The sequence below is a fragment of the Diceros bicornis genome, chromosome 41, assembly GCF_020826845.1.
Source record: "Diceros bicornis minor isolate mBicDic1 chromosome 41, mDicBic1.mat.cur, whole genome shotgun sequence".
NCBI lineage: Eukaryota > Metazoa > Chordata > Mammalia > Perissodactyla > Rhinocerotidae > Diceros > Diceros bicornis.
This window is the reverse complement of record NC_080780.1, coordinates 513,705-539,492: the sequence shown is the minus strand read 5'-3', so window position 1 is coordinate 539,492 and position 25,788 is coordinate 513,705. Positions and strand designations below refer to the sequence as shown.

Genomic DNA, 25,788 nt, shown 5'->3' with positions numbered 1-25,788 from the left:
AATGTCTCCCTACTTTAGTCTAATCAAAACATCAAAGTACTCTTGCTGAAGAGGCACGTGTGAGTAACACGTCCTTACGCTCTGGGTTAAATTAGCATAGAAAAAATAAAGGGCTTGATGGGAATCCTAGATATGGTGTGCACATGACTTGGTTCTACTCCATCAAGAAAGCTGCTTCATGTTCTGGGCCTGCCCATCCTTGGTCCTCTCAAAGTGCCCAACGTGTCCACTCCCACAGCACTTAGAACAGTCCTTTGTTACCACCTGTTTTCTCGTCTGTCTCCCCACTGCTCACTTATTCCCACCCCAGGCAGGTGGCTTCACGAGGATGGGGATTTATCTTGCTCAGTTTTATGTGCCTAGTGGTCAGCAGAGAGGCGCTCACTCATGAATATTTCCTGAGTAAATAAATGAATTATTGAAGCCACAGGCTTTACATCGGCTTCACAAGCTTTACAAAGATGTAAAATTAACTATGTTCTGAGGAAACTTCCAAGGTTGGGGGATCAGAGTACTGCATGTCTTGGTGGGGGGAGGTGGGTGCTAAGTAGGTGGGAGTGGGTTCTGGGGAAAGAGGATTAGAGACAAGAGGCTCTAAGCGCCCTGAAACAATTTGCTAGATTAGGAGTGAGACAAAATGTGGCTGTGGGTTCTCAGCTAGAAGAAATGACTTGTTATGTGAATATCTAGCCATCAAATTCTCTCGACCCCCCTTAGAAACTCCTTTCCCATTCCACCCTTGACTTTGTGGAACGGAGACAGAATTTAAAGTCACAATAGTCAGGAGATCTTGTAAAATACTCTCTTACAAAATAATTCTAAAGCTCATTAGTAAATGTCTGAGCAACACTGATCCTTAGCATGTAAATCAATCATGTGTGCAATTTTAGCTCAAGAATTCAATTTACATTTATTACATTTTATCTGTAGCATTTGATTCATAGTTTCTACAAATCAAAATGTTTTCTTAAATTCTCCCCTAAGGAAGGCTAACAGAAATATATATGAAGGAAAGAAATGAAAAATTAGAATACTGTACTGTATAATTACTTCAGACTTTTGCTTTCCTAGGGTAACTGGGATTATTTCATTTAGAAACTGATTTTCAGAATTTTAGGGACTGAGTCAGAGACTTTTGTCTCATTATAGGACTGTGGATGAAGTTCCTTTTTAGTGTCTGGTTTGCTAAGTACTGAGGACATACTGCAAAACTAAACTATGAACATGTTAATGAGGCAAGAGGCAAAACAGAATTAGTTCACAATAAGGTTCCTATGGGGGGCCGGCCCCGTGGCATAGCCATTAAGTGCGCGCGCTCCGCTGCTGGCGGCCCGGGGTTCAGATCCCAGGTGCGCACCGACGCACCGCTTGTCCGGCCATGCTGAGGCGGTGTCCCACATACAGCAACTAGAAGGATGTGCAACTATGACATACAACTATCTACAGGGGCTTTGGGGAGAAAAAGGGAAAAAGAAAGGAGGAGGATTGGCAATAGACGTTAGCTCAGAGCCAGTCTTCCTCAGCAAAAAGAGGAGGATTAGCATGGATGTTAGCTCAGGGCTGATCTTCCTCACAGAAAAAAAAAAAAAAAAGGCTCCCATGGCTATTATAAAATCCTAGTCATAAAATAAACCTGGTCATCTTCCTGAAACATCATGGGGCCAGGTTTCTAGAATCAGCACAGGAATGAGGGCAGATTTAAAAATATGATTGCAGGGCATGAATCTGGTGAGATCATAACAGGCTCAATTCTGACTAAATCCTTCAAAGGCCCTGTTTTCTTACGATTTAAGGAAAATGGCTCTGAACTTTCCCCAAGTCCCTCTTTAATTGTGTAGAAGCAATTCTTTACATAGCACAACTCATTAAAAAACTAAAATTATGAGAAAATAGGCCCTTGGGAAAGGCTGCTATCCCAAGGTTTGTTCAAGGCCGCCTCTGACTGGGGGCCTGTGAACCCCAGTGCCCAGTCTCTTGAGCCTCTCAGTGCTGGGGCCCCATCTCACTAGAGCAGTACAGGCCACCCCAGTTAAAAAGAGAAGATACACTTTCTACTCTTCCATTAATTTTCTGGATACTCCTTGATTCATTTTGGGGTGAAGATGAGACTCCATGTGGACACACAGGATGAGAGGGTCCTTTCATAAACTGGGAGACCTTCACCCCAAAAGTGATGATACACTACAATCGATGCTTATCAAGAGTGGCTTCAATCAGCAACTGGTCTTGCCACTTAATCTCTGCCAAACACATGGGCACAAGATCATTTATTATGAAACCAAGGTGCTTTCCAAATTCATTGGCTTGTGCCTAACAATTCTAGATAGCTGGTCATATCAGTCAGTTACCTGTGAATTAATTTTGCAACTAATTGGTTGGAATATTTTCCAGGAGGTTTCATAACTTTAAAGTAGCCATTCCATGGTTGTGACAAGAGATTTTCACATATTGAGATATATGGGGTACCTTCTGGTTCCAAACTGATTTGGCTTGAACTAAAGAAGCCTGACTTACGGCCTATCAAACATACATCTGCTTTAACCACTAAAGTAAAGAATGCACTCTTTTAAGATAAGAATGCCTACTTCCTCTCCTACGCCCTATTGGTAACACCCTATTGGTAATGCAGGGTCCCTTTCCAGACGTCAGGGTCATGTTGAAAACCATGCTTCTCTGGAATGCTCTCTTCCTTTCTGGAAAAGGCCATCTGGGTTATAATCCTCACATTGGCCCAAGTAAAATTCACCTTATCTCTCTTATCTATAGGATGGTTATTGGTTATTTTGTGTCGACAGTTGCTTTATTATGACTTAAAATATTTTTTGAAAAGATCTGCTTTTAAAATTCCCAAGACAAATATTACTATAGCCAAGCTTAACAATTCAGAGCTGAGGGGATACTGATCACCTGTTTGTCCAGTGCAGTAGACTCAGACTATTTGTGGAGGAAAATCTTGACCTGATCTCACCTTAGAGTATGAATTTAGGCTATATTCCTAGGGAAATGTCCTATTGAGTTGCTATTTTTTTTTTTTTTTTTAGGAGAATGTCAACTCTATCTCTGCTTAGGGGTCTGACAAAGCAAATGAATTTGTGAACATGAACTTACGAAAAGATATTTCAAGTTTTGGCAAAGAACTTTACTTTGAACTTTATGCTGTTCAATTATTATCAAAAGCTTGGCTGCAGAGACACTGCATTAAAGTGCTGGAAGAAGGAGCAGAACCTGATACCTTCACTTCCAATTTCTCATTGAAAAAGCTAGAAGCACAGGATATGTAAATAGATAGATAGATAGATAGATAGACACAATAGTAATGTGAAGTAAGGATAAGAACAATCCAGAATAATAAAATCCTTGAAGGAATTTCCACAAATTTTAATGTTGATGAAGACAGAGAAAGAAATACATTCTTGGACTACACATTGGCTCCTAATCAGGGGGACCCCTCAACACTAGGCCCCAAAGAAAGTAGGAACGTAACATCCTCTGCCTGCCCCTCACTCTGGTGGCCCTTCCCCAGCTCCCTGGGCCCTGCCTCCTGAGCCTGCCAGAGTTATTCCTCCAACAGCTACCTATTTTCTGTAGCCAGAGGCTACAGTCCCCAGGCCTCAGACTGCTGGGGATGAGGGAAACACATGGTGGCCACTGTGCTGTGAAGGGAACCCTCCTCAGGGAAAGTCTTGGAAACTAGCGTGGGGAGTGGTGTGCTCAGGACTGTGAACACATACCGAGAACAGTTACAGGTGTGTCTGAATCTCCCGCACTGGAGGAGAACCCAGCAGGCAGAGGGAGTGCTCTTACCCTGTCAGAAGACGCCCACCATACCAGAAGATGCCTGCTCAGTCCCACAAAGAGGGACAGGCGGATGTAAAAACCTACTGTCGAGGCATAGGCCTGCAGGGAGAGGCCTGAAAGTTCACAGTGGATAGTGTGGTGAGCTAAGGACAATTTACCTTCCCTGTCATTAGGCAAATTTTAGGTATGCATAGATTTCTGTCCTTTGATGTATAAATGGGGAGAGAAAAAAACTATCATGGGGCTTATTAAGAGAGACTGCAGTGCACACAGGGAAGGTAGCATGGGCAAAAATACTAAAAGAAAGACCTTACTTTTGAAAATGATTTTCTATGGAAAATAGAAGAACAATATAGAACATATGCTTAGTGCTCCCAGTAAGATACAAACAAAGCACAGGGCGATACATGGAGAAAATGAAATAAGTCAGATGTTCTTTAGACCTAACACAATGTAAGTTTCCTTCCCCACCAGGCCTGGCAAAGTCCTATTCACACTGCCTGCCTCACCCTATAGACCATCCCCTCTGAAAGCCTTCCCAGCGCTGAGGTCCCTCCTCCTGCTCCTTACACACCAGCACAATGGGTCGTCACACTCCAGTACCAGACATTTCAGATGTATTATCACTTAGAGTAACTGTGAATTCTCAATGACAGAGCTTCTATTTCATAAATATCCATAACCCTTACCCACCATAGTTTCTGATATACAGTTAGGACTAATAAATAAATGAGAGCCCTGGAAAGAGAAGGACAGATGACCACCTCTTTTCATAACAGGGGCCTCAACAGACATCAGTAGGACAAAGACAAAGGATAAGGGGATGAAGAAGTGAGAAAAAGAACTAACACACACTGAGAACCCACCATGCGCAAAGCATTAGTGCTGATTATACTCAAGGAGCATCTGACATCCCCCTCCTTTTCAAAGAATTACGGTTTTTGTATATTGTCACAAACTAACTCAGTGACTTTTGGGACATGACATAATGGCCACAGACAACCATGTCTTCATAAGAGATTGGGGCAGCACCAGCAATCCTTGATTTAAAAACAGATACTCAAAGTTTATTAACAAATTAATTTTGGAAACTGGAATAGCACTTCCCCTTAGAAACAGTGTGCTTAAGTCCCCAGACCAACTGCAAAGGCTTATTTAACCCAGAAGCTTGCTAGATTATACTAGTAACTGAACTGAGTTGCAAAAAGTATAAGCTGGGTTTGATTCAGCTCCATTGCTATGCAGCCAAATGGTCACTTAACCAAAATGATACTTCTCGCCTCTCACAGATGTGCTGTGAATCAACTAGAACAATGCAAGTGAAGTTCCTTTGAAAAGTGCACCATGGTATAGAGCCATAAGGGCCACTAACAGTTTACCAACAGTCATGTGCTGCATGACAACTTTTCCGTCCACGATGGACCGCATGGACGACGGTGGTCCCATAAGATTAGCACCACATAGCCTAGGTGTGTAAGTAGGCTGTGCCATCAAGGTTTGTGTGAGTGCGATGTTCGCACAACGACGAAATCCACCAATGACCCATCTCTCATAACGTGTCCCCATCGTTAAGCGACACATGACTGTATGGTAAAACCCAGCTGCACATTAAAATACTGTCCTGCAGGAAAACGTGTGCTCCCTTCTGCCACAGGTCTCCAAGTGTTCCTCTCCCACGAGGCAGCAGGAGGATTACTCTCTGCCTCTGGTGTCACACGGGCTTCATGATCGGGCTCTCACACATGTCGGGATTAAGAAGAGAAACAAAAGTTGTCTGTGGAACGTATATTAAAGCACCAACCCAAGTGTCTACTGATTTACACGAGAAAGTCATTATGAAGATGATAACCAGGACAACACAACATGTCAAAGTATTTCAAGATGTCTGCGTATTAGGTACAAGCACACATGGAGTAATAAAGAGGGGGTCAGGCTGACACAGAATCAGTGTAATCTCCTGAACCTTCCTGTCAAATTACATGAGTGAATCACTTCATATGGTGCTTCCTCTTCTCAGACATAAGCCCTCGTTTCTGGTGTCGGCAGCCCGAGGGAAACATAAGTTTGTTGACAGTGTACCCTGCTTCAGAGGGCTTGGCTACAGTGCAGTTCTAGGCAGTTTTATGGGCAGCTGGCATCTTGCTTTCTTTTGGGCTTACATCGTGTGCCTCTGTGATGATGTATGTCGCATTTTGCATTGTTCTGAGAAGCAGGTTACATCTGGAGTCCCCAGTAGGCTGAGTTCAGAGAAGCCAAATGCTCCAGAGAGCTTTCTCCAAAAAGAGCTTACCTGAAGAGGAGAATTCACCTGATTCCAGGGCAGGCCACACTCACAATATCAGTCCTGAGCAGAAGAAAGTGAGGAACTCTTCTCTTCCGTTCCAGCTTGAGCCAACAGCCCAGTCCCATCACTGGACAAGGCCCATCCTTGCTGAGGGATCGATGCGTCTGGCAAGAAACCGGCTCATCACATGACTTGCCGTGCTGTGGCGGAGCCAGCCACACCTGCATCTGGAAGGCTTTTCCTGAATCAGCTCCACTCCCCTTCCAGCCTCCTTCCTCCTCTGTTCTGTGTTCAACACCTTCCTGCTTTGTCCACTGGTTCAGTTCAGCCTCAACTCCAGCTTCGCTGCCTCTATTTAGCTGACACTCCTGCCTTAATAATTGGCAACACGTCAGGATCTCTTTGGCTCTTCCAGGTACCTCTTTTGAGGATGGCCCATACAAATGGGCCTGGAAGAGGGGGATACTTCCCCAGACTCCCACACATACATTCCTGTCCCACCCAGTAAAATGACAGACATCATCTTCCAACCTGCCTGGCCAGTGTAGAGAAAAATGGTGCAGCCAGTCTAAAGTGCAGATGGTCTCTCCCTCTCTTCTCCCTGCCTCTCGCTGTGTCCCCTCACTGTAAGCCCTGTCCCCCTACCACCCTGGACCAATGTCCAGTTCTGCCCCACCTCTCAGGATGGAGGCAGACTCGCCTCCGGCCCTGAAGCCTGCTGAGCTGACTGCTATCACCACGGACTCAACTGCCCATCTTGAGCGCACTGAAGAACTGATCATGAAACAGCAAAATGGTACCTTTAGAACCAAAGTACTTTCCGAATCATTCATATTTCCTTTCAAGTACTTTCTCTCTCTCTCTTTTTTAATATAGAAAAAATATGTTTTTTACTTACACTAGCATGACAGAGTCCTTGCTATTTTTGTTCGGCCTCTCCCAGTCAGTAATTTTTAATTTATGAGAAAAGGAAAAGGAACGCCATTTGTAAGTAGATTTCAGCTAGACTAACCAGGTGGACTGAGAACTAAGGTAAGAAGCACCACAAAGATAAAAAACTAGACTGTAATTGAGGAAAAGATGGCATCTGTGACCATAGCACCAAGCAAAGCCACAAAGCAGGGAACAAAGGATGTGATTTCAATCCCCGATCTGTAACTAGAAAACTGTGTGACCTTAAGGACATGACTTAAGCTCTTTGGGTACAGTTTCCACATTTATATAAAGAAAAAAAGGAGCAGAGATTTTAGTCTGCTCTAGGCCTATCAGTTTATAATTCTATGACTAAAATCAGTCTAAGACTGTAAACTCTATTCCAGAAATTTATTTATAAGCCTAAAAAGAAATTAAAACATATGAAAATATGAATATTTAAAACCAAGGAATCAAAAAAAATGTGTACCAATGAAAGACTTATTATTCACTGCTATTAAGCATAAGTCTATTAGAAACATCTGGCTATCTATTGAAGCTTAACATTGCTCTAATAAAAAGTGGTATGCGTTTAATAAATTTGCCTTCGGATCTTATTCCTTTTTAGTATTGTGAGATGTGTTTCTGTCTGTCTGTCTATCTGCCTATTCATAATGTATCAATATATCTCCATATGTGTGTACACACACACACACACACACACACACACACACACACACTAAAACATAAGAACAAAACGGGAAAGTAAAGGAGCACCAGAGTTAGGTCTGACCAAAGGGGAAGAAACGGGACTCACGGGAGCCGCTGAGTTCTTGACCGTGACACTGGGGGTGGTAGCTCGCAGGGCTCCACTCACTCCGTGGTAGTATTTGAAACAGATCTTCGTTTCAGCTGAAAGACAAAAATAAAATGGGACTGAGAAGTAGGATATAAGCCAGGAAGAGGCAGCCATGGTCAGAGACGACACCCCAGGAACTGCAACCTAATTCCTCCCCTGAGCCAGGCAGGCCACCCTGACAATGCTGGTGCAGCGTGTGGCCTCGTGGACAAGTCTGACTTCTTTCTAAAAATGTGTCAAGATTTCTTTTGGCCTTAGCATTTTTGTACCTAAGTTAAATCCATTCTTGAGACTTCTCAGCATCCATCCCATCCCATTAGAGGTTATTGCTTGTAGACCCTTAGTTCTAAGATTTTAGGTGGTTTGATGCCTACTACAAGTTTGTTTTTTCTGTAATTTAATTTATTGTGATTAGTATCTTGGAAATTTGGAGGAAGACTTTGAGAAGTTATTGAAATACATGGATGGGAGGCATATTTTCTAAACTCTGGTACATATCAATGATAACCTCTCTGCATGACAATTTGTTTTTCTTCAAAGTTCTATAGACGTAAGCAGAAAAGATATGGCCTTGGGGGATGACACTGCCTGGGTCTGAATTTCAGCTCCATGATTGACAATCTGTGAGACACTGAGCAAGTCACTTAACCTCCCTTCCCCCATGTTCCTTGTAAAACAGAACTAACAATAATAACCTACCTCATAAGATGCTGGATAAGCAAATAAAAGTTCTCAGAGTTCAACTAGGTGCTCAGTAAATGTTAGCGATGATGATGGTGACTAGAGGAAAATGCTGTGACTCCATTACTTTCTGGCATTTCATTCTGTAGAGGACAAAATCTGTGGCCAGCCTGAGTTTAGTTCATTTAAAGGTGACCTGCTTTTCCCAATTTACTGTTTATAGGATTTTTTTTCTTTAAATTTGAAAAATTTACCATGCTATTTCCTAGTTCCTTATATTAATTTCATTTGGAACAACACGAGGAATCTCCAATTTGAGATCCTGTTTCTCAAATCTGGGAATTTGTCTGCAATTATATATATATATATATATTTTTCGGTGAGGAAGATTGGCCCTGACCTAACATCTGTGCCCATCCTCCTCTATTTTGTACGTGGGATGCCGCCACAGCATGGCTTGATGAGCGGTGTGTAGGTCCGTGCCTGGGATCTGAACCTGTGAACCCCAGGCCACCGAAGTGGAGCACGTGAACTTCACCACCACACGACTGGGCCAGCCCCTGCAATTGTAATATTTTAAAAAATAATGTCTACAATTTTCTTAGCATGCATTTTAAATATGCTCATTATGGAAAATATGGACAATGAAAAATAGCATAAATAAAATAAAAATCTTCTATGAGCGTTTTTTGCATACTTGAGAGTATAAACTTTATACAATCATGCATTTATTTTGAAACAAACATTATCAAATAAGCATGTTCAAATATTATTTAAAACTTTGTAGATAACATTCCTTGTTCTATGGAATCACTGAATCAATTTGTAATTTGTAAATATTCCCTTATTTTTGGAAATTTGGGCTTTTCCTTAAAAATGAATGACTTTTTGAAAATTATTTCTAAGTTCAAGTTTGCTCCCTAGGATAATGGAGCAAAAAATTGCTAGTTACCTACCCAACACCCATTCTCCCTTTCCTTTTTAATGACAGAATCTCAATTTTATTTTGGATGGTAAGGTCCAGCTACAGTACTCATTTTGTAGCCTCCTTTGCAGATAACATTTATGTTGTTTGCCATTGCTATTTTGAGGTTTCTGTTATTTGTAGCTAAATCTAAACCTAATGGATATCAAAAGGTTCCTTGACATAGAAAATATGAACATTGCAATATTCCTTCTTAGAAGACATGAATATTTTAAGGATTCTCCCTTCCTGTGGCCAACTTGCTTTCCAACAGGCACTTTATACTACTACCAGAAAATGTAACCCTGACCATCTTATAGAACACTTGCTAACATTAAACAGTGATTAAAAATAAGTTTAAAATAGTATGACATTATTATTTTTATTCATTTATTTGATTACTGGTGAGACTGAACTTAATTTTTCATTACATTTTAATGAGCCATTTATATTTACTCTTTTTTATCCATTGAATTGTAGTTGCTAAGCATTCCCACTGCTTGGACGAGGCCTCCCAGGTACTCACCTTTTAGTGAACATGTTCTTACCTTAGATGTGTTGATACTTTCTGTTTCCTTCCTGAGTCACTCTTTCCCTACAGTGACTCTGCATATCTGTTGACTGATTGCCTTTTAAGTTCTTGGTGGACAATCTTTTTTTTTTTTTTTTTTTGTGAGGAGATCAGCCCTGAGCTAACATCCGCCAATCCTCCTCTTTTTTTTTTTTTTTTTGCTGAGGAAGACGGCCCTGGGCTAACATCCGTGCCCATCTTCCTCCACTTTATATGGGACGCCGCCACAGCATGGCTTACCAAGCAGTGCGTCGGTGCGCGCCCGGGATCCGAACCAGCGAACCCCGGGCCGCCGCAGCGGAGCGCGCGCACTTAACCGCTTGCGTTGGTGGACAATCTTATAACCTAGCTGCATATTCTCCAAGACACCCTCACAGCTGTCCCCATGTTAGCTCTACACACCCAGACCCACCACTGTCTCAGCCTGAGAGGCAGATTTCTCATAGGTTAGGGGTCATGGAGGGACCCTGAACAAAGCAGTGAGCCGTGCTGCCGTACGGCACTATGAGTACGAGTACGAGTCAGTGCAGGTCAGAAGGAGTTATCTGCCTGTAGGAGCCAGAGAGATCAGCCAAGCTCAGTTGGGTGGAAGCAAATCTCAGAAAACAGGCAACCTGAACAGGCACTACTCACTTACCTTTCAAAGGAAATTATTCCATTGCCTTTGAGTAAAAACGGTCAGGGAAATTATATACAATTTTGTATTGCTTCTACTGATAGGTGAGCAGATGAGAGCATATTTTGAGCCAAGAATTCATGGAAACCTTCAAAGCATGGTAATCTTCTTCTGAGAAATCGCTGGCAAAGGTCTTTTTCTCCTTAAGCAAGTGTTTTAATAGCCTGTTCCAGTATTTAGCAACTTGATCATTAATGGATCTTCCTTTTATTTAACCTAAATACTTCCGTAATTTAAAATGATTTCCTATTCAAACTTGAAAGAGATACTAAATTACTTAAAATTGCTTCTTATTTAGGAGTGGAGTGTGAAGGGAGGTCACCCACAAATGTTAAAACACATGCAATGATACAATATATAAATGATTCATTGTATGGATTTTTAAAAATCACTTCATCTCACAAAATCCCATGCTACTTTGCTCTGACTTTGGTGACAGTTACATTAAATTGATCTGTTTAGGTAACCCTACACTGAGTTTTTCCAGGAGAAGGAGACTGGGTACTATTTATCTTTATATCTCCGGCGTCATATAATGTAAGGATCCTCCATAAATACCTGCTGAAAAATGACTAATGAACTATTGGTTTCATTTGATTGACTTCACTGCCTTATTATTAACTTAGAAGCAGGTAAAGTGTCCTGGTGGGTCCTAATTCTTCATAGAGAACACACATTTTCTATGGCCTAATATTATATGACTTTCAGAATAGATTCAAGTATAGATAAAGAAATTGCCCCATTTTAGCTATTACTGCTCTCTCTGAGAAAGGTATCAAGGCCCAAAGGCCAAGAAATATTAAAGAGTTGTTGGTTATTATTTCAGATACTTGTCTAAGGAGACCGAGAGTAGTTCTACCTTTCTCTGCTTTTCTGGTTAAAATAACAATAATTCAAAAATCCTCTGAAAGTTTGAACACAAGGCATCTCTGATATAGTAGTTTTCTCGTTTATTCCTAGTAATTATGTGTGTGGTAACAGAAGTTTAAGAAGGCAAAGTGATCTGAAGAAAGAGGACAAATGTGGGATCGAATAGATGTAAGTCCAATTCTTGACTCACCTCTCATTAACAGAGTGAGTTACACAGATTCTCTGAGCCTTAGTCTTGATGTAGATTGGCAACGCGATTGCCAACCTTGTATATATGGTTTCATGTACAGTTGTTGTACACACAAATGGAATGTGTGAAGCCTAGCATACATGAGGTGGTCAACACACATGAGTTGCACATATGAGTCACTCTGCCTGCAGGTGCCAGTGAGATCAGCATTTGTGATCAACAGAACTAACTTGTATAGTTGTTCAGGCATGTCCTACATAAAGGTGTCCAACCAAGGAGTGAGTAGGGGTTGAAATCTAGCCCATGCTCCACTCACCAGAGGGCGTAGTTCTTGCCCGTCCAGGAAGACGTTTACATCCTAAACTCTTATAGGTTAATGGCGGCTGTGAAATAGATCTCCTTATAACATTTTGGTTACTTTTCCCTGGCACATGATTTGTTTTCAAATTTGGGCAGGAGTGACCAGCTCATTCACAAAGTGGAATAAAACTAAAGTTTCTACCTCTACAAATATGTCTGTCTGCAACTATAATTTTTTTTTAGCGCATGTATTCAGAAAGCATAGATTGTTTCACTTCACATAATATCACTTAAAGAAACAAAAAAAATTGTTGCTGTTTTTCCCATGCCCTCTTGAGGGATTAGTAGGCCTAATGTAGCATTTGAGACATCAGTACGTAACGATGGTAGTAGATCTGGCACAAGCAAATGTTCAACTAAATTTAAAAGTTATGACAAATTGGTGTTAACAGTTAATTAGCACTTAATATGCACCAGACCATTCATACTATTTTCAGATCTGATCCTCACAAAATCCCTATGAAGTACGGGTAATTATTATTAACCTTTTTAAAAAAACACTTAGCACAATGCTTGGCATATAATAAGGCTCCAACAAATGTCATCTATCATTCCTATTTTACATCTAAAGAAAACAAGGCCAAAATGTAAGGCCGCTCATACACGGTCATACATGTAGTTCATGGCAGCCAGGATTTAAGCAAACATTAACTTTTCATTTGGTGATTTGTCTTTTAAAAATTTTTAATAACTCAAGATTGTTGACCAGCTAGCAAAAGCGATCTTCCACTTCCAGTAATGATGTACTAGGTACCTCAGAGAACATCTAGAAAAGCAAAAAACATGGAAATAAATCTGTCTGAAGTAGGGTTGCCAGATAAAATATAGGACACCCAGTTAAATCTGCATTTCAGATAAACAGGGAATAAGTTTTTAGTATAAGTCTGTCCCAATTACTACATGGGACAGACTTATAAATAAAAAAATATTCATTAAATATGAATAAAAAACATTCACTGAATATGAAAAAAAATATTCATTGTTTATCCTAAATTCAAATTTAACTAGAGGTCTTGTAATTTTTTCTCCCTACAACTGGAATCCTAGCCTAAAGGTATCAGAGACCTAGCGTTCAAGGGAAAATATCGAGGACAAGATCCAGAAGAAGAAAACTCAGAGACGAGCCCAGGATTTGGGATTGCTGTTTCCCTAGGCGGGCTTGTGTTGATTCCAAACATGCAGGTGAGAGGCTGGGAAGGTGAAAAGAACTTTTGACAGACTTGCAGGGCTAAGAGGATAAAACTTAAGAGTTCAAGGCCTGCCAAACAGGAAGACTCTGGTAAATCCTTCGTGATTCAAGTTGGAACCCTGAACAGGGGAACAGATATGCTATTGAGAAATATACCAGCCCTGGCCCTTCAAATCATCTCAAGTCTTGAAATTCAATTGAGATTATTCTGGATTGCTAGACATAGCCCAGAAGGAAATGCAAATCCTCTCTGGAGGAAAATAACAACATTCTCAATTATTTCTACAAGTTTTCATTTACAATGTCCAGTTCTCAATTAATGCAGAGACAAGGCAATGTAAAAATAGCAAGAGAAAAAGCCAGCATTATAAGCCGACCCATAAAGCTTCCAAACATTGGAGTTATCAGACACAAGCTTTACTGAACACATACTTAAAATATTCAAGGAAGTAAAAGACAAGATTTAAAATATCAGCAAAGACTGAAGTCTATAAAAAAGAACCAAACAGAAATTCTGGATCTGAAAAACTACAATTTTGAAATATACTCAACGCATGGATTTAAAGCAGATTAAACAAAATATAGGAGAAAATTTAGGGAACTGGAACACGGGTCAGAAAAAAGAATCCAGAATGAAGCATGTAGAGAAAAGGATGCAAAATATAGAAGAAAAGTGAGAAACATATGGGATACTAGGCGGTGGTCTAAAATATGTGTAAATTGGAATCCAAAAGGAAAAGAGAGAGAGAGCGGCGCTAAGGCTAAAAATTCTCCAAAAGTTCTGAAAGACATCAAGCTATGGATTCATAAAACTCTATGAATTCAAAAGGAACAGAGCAGCCAGACATCACTGTAAAACTTCAAAACAGAAGAGAAAAATCACTTCATCAGCCAATGAAGAAAAGAGCTAGATTACTTCCACAGGAGCAACAATTAGACCGACAGACGTCTTCTCAACATAAACAGAAACGATGGAGACAAAGAGCCGAAAGAAAATAGCTGTCAACATGGCATTCTGCAACCACGTCAATTCTGCGATATAAAAACATTCCTTGAGAATAAGATTATTACTCCTGTTGCTGTCCAGACATTGCACAAGTTGCCAGCCCATGAATATCTGAAGTTCATAGCAAGTCTTTAGCTATCATATTACAATGTCTGCAATGTAGAAATTCCCAAATCTTAACGAACCAAAGTGTGATCAGAGCTGATGAATTAGACAGACCATATAGATCAGCACAGAAGCACAATGTCTTCCATTGTGAAATCACTTATTTGTGCAACAAGAATCAAATTATTTATGCAGTAACATTCTTTAGCAAGAATAGTGAACTTAAATCTGCTAATATTTCATTAAAAAAAAAAGACATGAGACAAACGGAAACCACATCCTCAAAATCCAGGAAAAGCAATTTTAAGCCAAGAAGCTACAATCACTGTGAAAGAGTAAGTCTCAATAGTTATCTAGAAGAAGTAATGGAAAGTACAGTATCTTCAAATGCTCAAAAAGCAATAGAAAAATCAGATATAAATTAAATTTTGAGTATGAGGAATATTTAGCTTCAGTAGGAAGAAATAACAAGAGCAGTACTTTCAAGGAAATAATCCACATTAATGGTATAAAGCCTTAGGTCCCCCCAGTCTATCCTACATGGCAATATGTTCATTTGTATTTGGTTTTTTATTTAAAAATATGAATTAAATGGGTTTTAAGAAATAAGCAGCTTAGAGAAAGGCTGTGACTTTTGATCAAAACAAAAGGAAGGGTGATAAATAAAAAAATAAAAATAAAAAATAAAATAAAATAAGCATTTTTATATTAGCCTCAAAAAAAAAAAACAAAAACAAAAGGAAGGGTGAAGAGCTTGCTAATAAATGGGGAATAAATGGAATCAGTGTTTATTGACAAGGCATCTAACATTGTAGATTCTACTATACCTGTAAAGACTTAACCTTGGAAAAGTTATTTTAATTTAAAACTGACATTGCCTGTTGGATCTCATTAAGGTAGTTTTAAAGCTTCTCACGTACGGGGGCCCTGGTTTTGGACCAACACCATAATGAGGCAGTCACCTTTTACACATGCTTGTCCTGTTGTATTTAGTTTCAGTTTTGTATCCAAGAACTCATGCAAACGAAGAAATTATGTAAGTTTAAAAGCCATATTAAGTTGTACCAAAAAAACCTTGTTCTACTATAAACAGCTCTGAAAACATGGTATTTTTATTTTGTACTCAAATGATATTTTTTGTAGTAAAATTCTTATTAAAGTAATATATGACTCTAACAGAAAAAATAATCTTATTGCATTACAGAATATCATATTGATTTGTCAAAATTTTGTAATTTGGTGAAGATATCATTTTACTTGGATTTGCACTTCCAGCCATGATTTAGAATGCTGTACTATGGACTGATTACATTAACTTGGTAATTTGAAAATAATGGAAAAGAAATCAAGTCATAAACTTTGAATAAACAGAGAAGATGTTTGCATCCTCAAGCATTTCATATTTGCCTAAGTTATAAAAATTGCCATGTGAAAAGTTATGTTTCTCTAATAGCTAAATTATGATTATTTGAGTGAAAAATGGTTAATTGCAACTTTTTTGAAGGGATTGTGATAACTGACATATCTTTTCTTTATATGAAGAACTGTGTATTATTTGACTAATTTCCTATTTAGCACAGCAGCATAAATCCCCATCAATGCTTTCAGATATGGTACCACAGCAAAAGTGGGAGACTGATCAAAATGCAGCATTATGTGAAATGACACTAGAACTTTAATTTATGGGAAACACTTATTTCAGGCGCCAGAGGGCCAATTCCAAACTCAAAAACAATCCAATAGCTGTATTTTGTTTCCTATTTCTATGCTGGTTATTATCACCCCCTAGATAGTGTTTCCTATCTCTGGGATCATCGCATGTGGAGTATTTGCAAAAAGGCAATTACAGACTTTCTCTTCCTGCAGGGTAGAGTAATTGTAGCAGATTAACGCTTTTCCTGCTAACTAGATAAGCTGGTCTTAAAACAAAATGTTTAAGGCACTGCAGAAGATTGGAAGCAACAAGGACTGCAAATTCTAGACAGGGCAGAAGACTGGTGAGATGAGCTGACGACCTACAGCACCTTTTCCCTGGTGGCAGAGAAACCAGCAGATCTGCTGGTGGCCTTGTGGGGCCTAAGGGACAGGACGGGAGACCCCAAGTATCTGGCTGGTTTCCCCTCAGACATTTGCTTAATCCTGAGCTTTTAAGGCAAAAGACTAAAACTCTAAATCATGAAAACATCTGAAAAGTATAGGCCAAATCTTCTGTCTTAAAACTGAGAAGACCTGGCAGGGAGAGGGGCAGGGGAGGGTCCCTGGTGAAAACTCTTGGCTCCCTTGGAAAGCCCTAGAGAGGGGTCCATAGGAACAAGGCGAGCTGGAGGGAGACTGACTCCCACCAAGACTGGACTGCACTCCATTAAGCTCACCTTTCATTGGGCCAAGGCCATCAGCACCTCCACGGCCTAGCTGAGGAGAGGGCAAACCCTCTCAGGGGGAAGAAGCCTTTGCTAAAGTATCTATAGTATTTCACACCCAATTTATGGCAATCAATAGAAATTACCAAGTATGGTAAAAGACAGAAGCAAATGACCAAAAGCAGGAAAGAAAATGGAAATAGGATCATGATACTGATGTCATTAGACAACGACTTCCAAGAAACTATGATTTCTTATGCAGAAAATAGAGTAGACTTTGCCAGAAAATTAGAACCAATAGAAAAGAATCAAATGCAGATTTTATTATTGAAAAACAGAAGAGCTGAAATTAAGACTCAATACATGGGGTTAGCAGTAGATCAGATATAGCAGAAAAGGATTAGTGAACGGGAAGATGGATTGATAGAAAATATCCAGACTGAAGGAAGAGAGAGAAAAAAGGATGACAAACACAGAGGCAAGAATTAGGGACACATGGAACACAATGGAATGAGTGGAGTTCCAAAGAATGGGGCAAAGGTGACTTTGGGGGAGATAAAAGCTTATCATCGAGCTTCAGGATAAAAACAAAAATCAGGCCTAAGTACATCACAGTTAAACAGCAGAAATCCAAAGACAAAAGGAATAGTCTTAAAAGCATCAGACAGAAAAAAAAAAAAAAAACCACCACATTATCTTCAAAGCAATGACAAAAAGACCAACACCTGACTTTTCAGGAGATAGGGAAATGACATTCCTAAGTGCTGAAGAAAATAATGGCTAACCCAGAATTCTATATACCTCATGAAATCATTCTTCAAAAGTAAAAGGGAAGTAGCGATGTTTTCAGACAAATCAAAACTGACAGGATTTATCAGCAGTAGGCCTGCACTAAAAGAAACACTGAAAGGGAGGTCTTTCCTTTCAGAAGGAAAATGATCCCAGACAGAAACAGATGTGCGGGGAGGAACGAAGAGAAGCAGAACGGGTTAAAATGTGAGGCAAGCTCTCCTTCTTGATTGCGGTGCTGCGTACATAGATGTGTTTACTTCTGAAAATTCATAAGCTCTGCATTTAAATTCGTGGGCTCTTTTGTGTGTGTTGTGTTTCAGTCTGAATTTTACCAAAACAGAGCAAAACAAAAACTGCTTAGTGGAAAGTATACAGCCTTAAATGCATACATAGAGGATAGCTAAACACCAATGAGCTAAGCAGCCGTCTCAAGAAATTAGAAAAAGAACAACAAAATAAACCCAAGAAAAGTAGAAAGAAGGAAATAATAAAAAATAAAAATAAGAGCAGAAAGTAATTAAACAGAAAACAAATATACATAGAGGATTAAGAAAACCAAAGGTCGGTTCTTTGAAAAGACTAATAAAATAAAAAATCCCTGGTGAGAGACACAGAAGGCATAAGTAACAAGTATCTGAAATGAAGAAAGAGCCTCACACAGCTGCTGACACTCTGCAGTCCTCCCCCCTGGATGGAGCTGGCTGAGCCAACTCTAAGGCTCCCTGGGCATTCAGGTTGGAGGAGGTAGGGATCCCAGCAGATGCTCCAAGGCCAACTGCAGAAGTGGCAGTGACACCACAAAGTCTAGTACCTTCTGTGCCACATATTTCTATCCCTAATCCTGGATTACTGGGGTAGGTCTCTGCATTTCGGTCCAAGTGGAGTGAAGGGTCTTGGCTGGTCAGATGCTGGAGAACTGAGTGGCCTGGAATTGAGACAGGACACAAACCAGATGGCCATAGACTGACAGACTGTCATACTGAGGAGCTCCAGAAGGCAGAGTATGGCTCCTGGCATGAAGGGAGAGAGCCAGATGGAGACCCTTCCCCAGATCCCAGGCTGATCACAAATATCTTGAGCCAGCTCTTGACCTGCTAGAGGGTGTTCCAGAGGTCTTTCTCGGAAGTACGTACTTTTCTTAGATATTAGCCAACTTGTTCTTGTGCATGGACTGCTGAGGCCGCCCCATGGGATACGTGACAAGGGGAAATCCTCAAGGGTGGGCTTCCTCGGCAAGAAGTACAGGAAGCCACCCTGGTAGAAAAGGCTACTTTGCCTTTGGTTCTCCTTTTCCCCTGAGGGTGCCTCTCTTCTCCTCCTGCCCAATTCTCCCTTGGATTCTAGGAGATATCATTAACCTCACAATTTAACGCTCAGTAAGGACTAACTTAGCCGCATAGTCAGGGGCTTAGTCAGGGACCATATGGTCAAAATGACCATAGTTTTCTGTGAGGAGAATCTTGCAGGCTAGGAACACTCAGACCTGCAGTTCAGGGGCCTGGAGGGCCCATCTACTATTTTGTCTCCCCGGCACGTAGGACATGGTAACTCAAAGCACATAGAAAAATGCCAGGCCATCTGTCATGCTGCATATTGAACTGGCTGCTGCTTTTCCCAGTTGCAGTTGACTCCCACCTAGGATATAGTAACTGGAAGCTGGGTCCCTCTAAGGGAGCCCTGACCTTGAAAAAGCTGCCTTTACAGCAAGCAAGTTCCTTTCCTGAAAAGGGAACATTGCACTCCATTGGTGTGGGGTTTCAGAAAAAAACAGTATTTGCAGGTTTGGAATTTACTGGAATTGTCTCATAGGAAAAACTCATTTCTGAGTTGGAGGCATTGCTCTTGACTATGTGGCCAAATGGGGGAGGCCATCCAGGAAGAGAGTCTCCAGACACTGAGACGCCGTGATGGGGCAGGTTAGCGTCACGGCTGTTAGAGAAAAGTGATGAATGAGGCGCACACGCCATCCTGTAAAATCCAGGAACTGTTAACGCTCCGTTAACGGTGCCTGCCTTGGATCAGCTGGCAGGGCCTCCTGTCCACATGTTGTCTAGCATGGCCGCTTGGCTGAACCGGAAATTTCCGGGGAGACTCAGCGATGAGTCTATACCAGATGACCAAGAACTGTCCTGGAGGAAAGTGTGTGGAGGCAGGAGAGGTGAGAGAAGACCCGCAGGCACACCCAATTCCGACTCTTGCTTGTGCGAGATGCGGTCAAGCAAGAGGAGCATACTTCATTAGAAAACAGTTCTAATCAGGCACAGACATCCCAATATTTAAATATTCCCTTACTTCTACACTTCCTCTAGGTGGCAGGAACCACAGGCTTTATGAAATTCTTTCTAGTATGCATCCAGTTGAGCTTCGTGCCCACTGCCAGCCTGGAGCTTCCTATAAGCTTCGCATCATCCTCCCGCGTTTTGTGCAAACGGTCTCAGGACACCTTTCCGGATTCCCCGCCTGCTTTCCAGCCTCAGTCGGGGGCAGCAGCGCGCTGACGTCGTGCTTGTTCCTCTCCACTCTGCCGGGGACAGCGGGCACTGCAGGGCTGTGCAGACCGAAACTCCCCCAGAGGCCCAGCGGGAGAGGGCTGGGCTGGAGACTCAGACAAAAGTCTCGCCCAGCACAAGCCCCAGGGGAAGGGGCTGGGTCTTCTGTCAAGAGGCCACCTCTTGTAACAATTTGCTTTGTGCGGTTGTAAGGTCACTGCAGTCACTTCGTCTGTGTCAAGCACCCAGAGCTTCCGTTTAACTGGTTCTGATATTTGAATGTTCATTTTTTATATTGAGTTTGCCTGAAATGTATTTTTTTCCAATCTGGGTCCCGCGTGTGATTAAGCTAATAGAAAGGATGAGGTCTAATCGAAGATTATTTTGACTATTATTTCTTTCCCATGTTCCCATACTCTTTGTGCCTTTTCCCTTCAATCATTGTTTTTTTCCCCCAAAGATTGACATAATCTACTCTTCCCCCTCTGAAAAATATTTCCTATTCTTTTAATACTTATCTTTTCCTTTGATAAAGGGTCAGGCAGGCCTTAAAGGTTTAGCTTTCACTAGAAATTCATGTTCTCTGTTACAGAAAACACACTGTAAAATAAGCCTCTTTTTTCAAGGGTAGCTATTGAGAGAGAGAGAGAGAGAGAGAGAGAGAGAGAGAGAGAGAGAGAGAGAGATTAAGAGGTTTTAAATATAAGGAATAGAAGTCCGAAGAAAAGGCTTTGAATTTATAGGTTCAAACTTCTAGAGTTTGTATAAAAATAGGAGTTTCACATATATCATTCTCTATTGGAGGGTGCGATATTTTTAACTGTATTTTCCCCAAGGATATGGGAGGCATAATGACACAATTCTTCCCTTATAAAACGAGTTCTCTGGTGTGGGTTTTAAGCTCCTAGGCCTTGAGCAATCCAGGAGAGATTGGTGCTCATTCCGGTGAAGCTCAAACTAAGAAAATTTTCTCCTTTTTTCTTTCTGCTTTTTGTCTGCTTTCTTCCCTCAGGCAACTCAGCCGGCAACAGCAATGTGATCTAAATACAGCCTGGGTTCTGCAAACTCTGGTTTTGCTCGTAAAGAGGGAAACGGCTTAGATTAGCAGCTGCTGCAGTGGACGAGGCATTGCTTGTGTCTTCTAGATTCCGTGGGTGTTGGTGGGTTTTGCATTATTCCTGGGTACCATTTCAACTCTGGAATTTTGGGAGAGTGGGATACATGAGACACTGAAGTCTGGATTAGTGAGAATTTGTGAGGATTTGTGCGTTTTTATATTATCTGGACTCTGAACTCTTTCCTGGCTGTCCAAAGTCGGTGTGGACAGCGCAGCTGTAGAATATGGCCTTGGACGTGACTGGAGACCTGTCTTGGCTGCAGTCAGGAACTCCAGGGGGCAACCTCTGAACTGGCCCCAGGTGGGTGAGCAGTGACAAGAGTCCGGAGGGCACACAAGTGTGCAGGCAGGGCTTCTCTGACTGCCGTGGGTCTCTGTCCTCACCAGGAACACTGCAGCTGTGCCTGACCATAGACTTGGCTGAAAGGCTCAGTGGGTCAAAAGAGAGAAGTGTACATTGGGAATGAAGTGGAAGAAGGGAAAATCGCCCTTCCCACTGCTCTTCTAGCATCTGCTTCCCGGACCTCAGTCGAGAGAGGAAGAGTTGCTCAACTGGTTGGTCAGATGCCTAGTGTGGACTGGGCCATGTTTACTAGAGAGCAGAGTCCTCTGCTTTAGAAGGTGGTACCTTTCCGCCACCTCCTCACTCCAAGAAGTTAGACGGGTCAGTCGACTCCGTTCTCTCTCTGTGGCACCCTCTTGCCATGTGTCTGACCAGGGACCACTGGCTCCCTCCCTCCGCCCATATTTCTCTGTCCTTCCTCCAGGTGGCTCAGGGGCCGTCTGTGGGAAAGATAAGATGAAATTGTTGTCCTTGAGCACTGGTCTCACGCTTCCTGCACAGGATTCTGAGCACTAGCTTAACTAACTCATTAATTGAATAAATATTTATTAAGCCCTTCTAAGGGGAGATGCCACTAGCAATAAAAAATCTTTTAAAAGGTTATCAAGTGCTGAAATTATGGCTGATTTTTATTTTGATCTTTTCCTCAAATTTTCTTTAGGGAACAAGTAATATTTATAAATGTGTACACAAATGGGATTCATACACACAGAATAATACGTGGAAATGGAGAAGATTCTGGATTTATTTGTGAGGAAGTGACTGAAATCTTACATAGCCTCTGTCTTCTAATCTGACTCTCTCTACCACTTTCTACGGTGGGGCCTACTGAGCTCCCCACTCAGAATCATCTAGAGGGGAGGAAGGCTGTATGTTAACCATCTCGACTTTCCTTCCTCTGGTCAGGATTTGCTAGCCCAGTGATGTCTGGGTTCCCACTTTGATGCCCAAATAATTTCCCTGCCAATCTGTCTGGGAGGTAAGCCCCCTGCACTGACTCTGACTTCAGAGTTCTACCTGGTACCCTACCCTCCATGGGTCAGATCTCTGCACTAAACCTCCACCTTGGTGGTGGGAGCCCTTCTGGCCTACTTTGGTCTTATCAGGACATCATGGTGGCTAAAAGAGCAGGCTCTGAGGTCAGACTGCCTAGGGCCGAATCCTGGTTCCACCATTTGTTTGTTGCCTGTGAATACTGGACCAGTTACATTATCTTCCTGTACCTCAGACTCCTTATCAGCAAAAAGGGAAAGTAATTGCCAACGAGGGTTTGCATGAAGATTAAACGGGGTGAGGTGTTCAGCATGGCGCCTGGCATAGAGATGCTTAGCTGTTGCAATTACTACTATTATTCCTCTGCTCAGGACAGTAGCCTTACCCCAAATGACAGCCCAGGGGTCAGATTTTGTAACCCACACACAGATCCCCAGGGACAGGCACAGCCCACCCTCCTGAAGTGACCGCAGCCACCTTCGTGCCCATCTGCTGTTTCTGTCTAATTGGACACCGTGGTAATCAGCTTGCCATGCCCTTCAGACACAGCCTCACCCACCTGGCTGCAGGTCCAGACACGGCGTAGTAGCTAGGTCAGTTTCCCTTGTCTGCCCCACATAGTCGCCTGCCAAATTTGGCCTCTCTCTGCCCTCACCTGCCACAGGCCTTTAGGAGAAAGCTATTGAGGCCCCCTCTCATGGAGATTAAAACGGGCAGAGTGTTCCCTTCTTACCTGGTTGAAGCCCCCTCCGAAGGCAGAGATATGAAGGCCTCAGCAGCCCTGGTTGTTTCTAGCTCCACGAGTCTGTGATTTTGAGTAAAAGAGATTCACTTTGTGTATAGAGTGGCTTTGAGAGGAATGGAGAGAATCTATTTTTCGTCGAGTTCTAATTGTACTCTACTATGTCGGTATAGGTGAAAATCACTCCTGAGTTCTTCCAGTTTCTTCTTATTTCCCTTCTTGTTAGGAAAAGGGGCGCTGTAGAGTAGTCAGCACAACACATTTCTTCCTCCCATCTATCCGTCCCCATCCTGTCCCACCCACACATCCAGTCGTCCAGCCCACGGGTTGTGGGCTTCTAAGAAAGACTGGTCTCAACTATTCTCTGCATCCTGTTCCTTCTGACTCTTTAAGGGCCTCCATTGATCAAGCGTCCCTTCTATGTCCTGCATCTCCAACATCCCTGCAGGCTCCTCCCTGGGGCTGATGAGCACAAGCAGATAAGCCTGGTTCAGAGTCACTCCACAGCCACCCTCCCTGGGGGAGGGCTGTATACACTTTGCCTCCTCTCCATCAATACAGATTTACTAGGGGGCTACCACCATTCCAGTGTGTCCAGGATGGAGAGGTTTCTTGGGCTTAGGACTGTCAGAGCCCAAACCAGGATGGATCTGAGCAAGGCAGATGAACTGGCCACCCTACTATTCGGCCTGTAGTCTTTCTCATCAACACACTGAATTTCTTTTTTCGGACAAACTTCACCACACCCCCTATGTGACAATCCTCTGCAGATGCATTCTAGACCACGTCTTCCATGACTCGTCTGTTGGCACTCACCAGCTCATGCTGACGATGCGCCAGCATCCTCCCTTGACTTCCATGGCCCTGCTCTTTTGGCTTCCCTGATGTTATGGTTACTACTGCTGCGTAACAGTAGAACCAAATACTTAATGGCTTGAACTATTACTGTGTTACTATCTCTCAAAACTCCGTGAGGTGACTGGGCTCAGCTGGGTGGCTCTCCCTTGGGTCTCACATGTTGTTGCAATGGATAGCACCTGGGCTGGACCTCTGGTGTCCCAAAGGCAGGGGTGGCTGGAGCAGATGGGCTGGCCACACACTCTCTCTATGCAACCTCTCACGTGGCCACCTTGGCTTCTTACAGTACAGCAGTCTCAGCGCTCCAAGAGTGGGCATTCTAAACGTAGGAAGTGGAAGCTACCAGTCTCTTAAGGCCAGGGCCTAGAAGCCAGCACAGCATCACTTCAGCATGGAAACAAGCACGGGGTCAGAGAGCCCACCCAGGCCCAAGGGGAGAGGGGACATGGACCATACCTCTTGATGAAGAATTTCATAGAATTTGTGGCCATCCTTAATCCACCACACTCAATGATACCTCTTCCTTCTCCTCCTCCTCAGGATTCCATCCTCAACTCTTCGCACATACCCCAGCCTTCTCCCCCTACCCCTGTGCCTTCATGCCTTTGTAGGTGCTGTCCATTGCCTAGAATGACCCCTCTACCACTCAGCCCCCAACATCAGTCCTTCCTTCCCAGTGGTCAAGTCTGCCTACTAGCTCCTCTTATCCACGGATGGTGATCAACTCTATGCCCCAGAGCTGGGTTAGGCGCTCCTCATCAATGACATAGGACATAGTAAGAGGTACGTGCTTCTCTCCCCCACTGCAATACGAGAGCCTCAGGGAGCAGGGACTAAGCTTTCACCTCTAGATCTGAGTCCCTGGAGACCAGCACAGTCCCTAGCAGCCTCTAGCACTGTAGGGTTAAGGGAGGCAGGTGAATCTGTATGTTCTCTTATTGACATGGTAACTCAAGGTTAATCCAGAAAAGTCTCAGTTTGGGTTAATATGGCCTTGACCATTCATTTGTGTTGATTAAGAGCTTTCATCTCATTGGAAGAATCTGACATGTATCCAACTAGAAGCCAGTACTATCTTTCTATATTGCTGAATTGAATGATTTAGTTGTATCTTTCTAGCTATTTTCTGTAATAATGCTCAGTCACTCTTTGTAGGGTCTGTTATTGAATCTGAGAGACTGACACCCCTGTGGACTGAAGATCAACTCTGATGCCCCCAGATGCCATGGAATATTTGACATGGAAAGAAGTGATTGTACACAACAGTTTGGTTTCTCATGTTGGGTGGACTGAGGACAAGTCTGCTGTGTACATCTCCTCACTCCTACATCTTGTCTTCCCACCTGGACCCCTACCCACCCATTGCCACACCCGCATTGTCTCACTGGCGTTGTTCAGTCAGAACCGCTGCGCCCTTAGGTTGGCCTCTGGCAGCCCAGATTGTGACCAGCTTGTAATCATAGCCCCTCTCAGTCCTCTTCCTGCCCTTTTATCTCATGCCACAAGTCACAGCTGAGATTACTGAAGGCAGATAAGTTGCCTTGCATGAATAGGTCCTCAGACCCATTTTTATCACCTGATCCTAAAACTCAAAAAAAAAAGTAATAAATGGTTTCTTATACTACATAA

General features: G+C 42.4%; 1 protein-coding gene across 1 annotated transcript in view; it reads right to left on the bottom strand.

The window, feature by feature from the left end:
* HECW1 (HECT, C2 and WW domain containing E3 ubiquitin protein ligase 1) overlaps positions 1 to 25,788 on the bottom strand; it is a 223,173-nt gene that overhangs the window by 169,413 nt on the left and 27,972 nt on the right. The window contains exon 3 of the mRNA XM_058534679.1: positions 7,812 to 7,906. Within this exon, the coding sequence (XP_058390662.1) occupies positions 7,812 to 7,906 (95 nt within the window). The remainder of the gene's footprint in view (positions 1 to 7,811; positions 7,907 to 25,788) is intronic.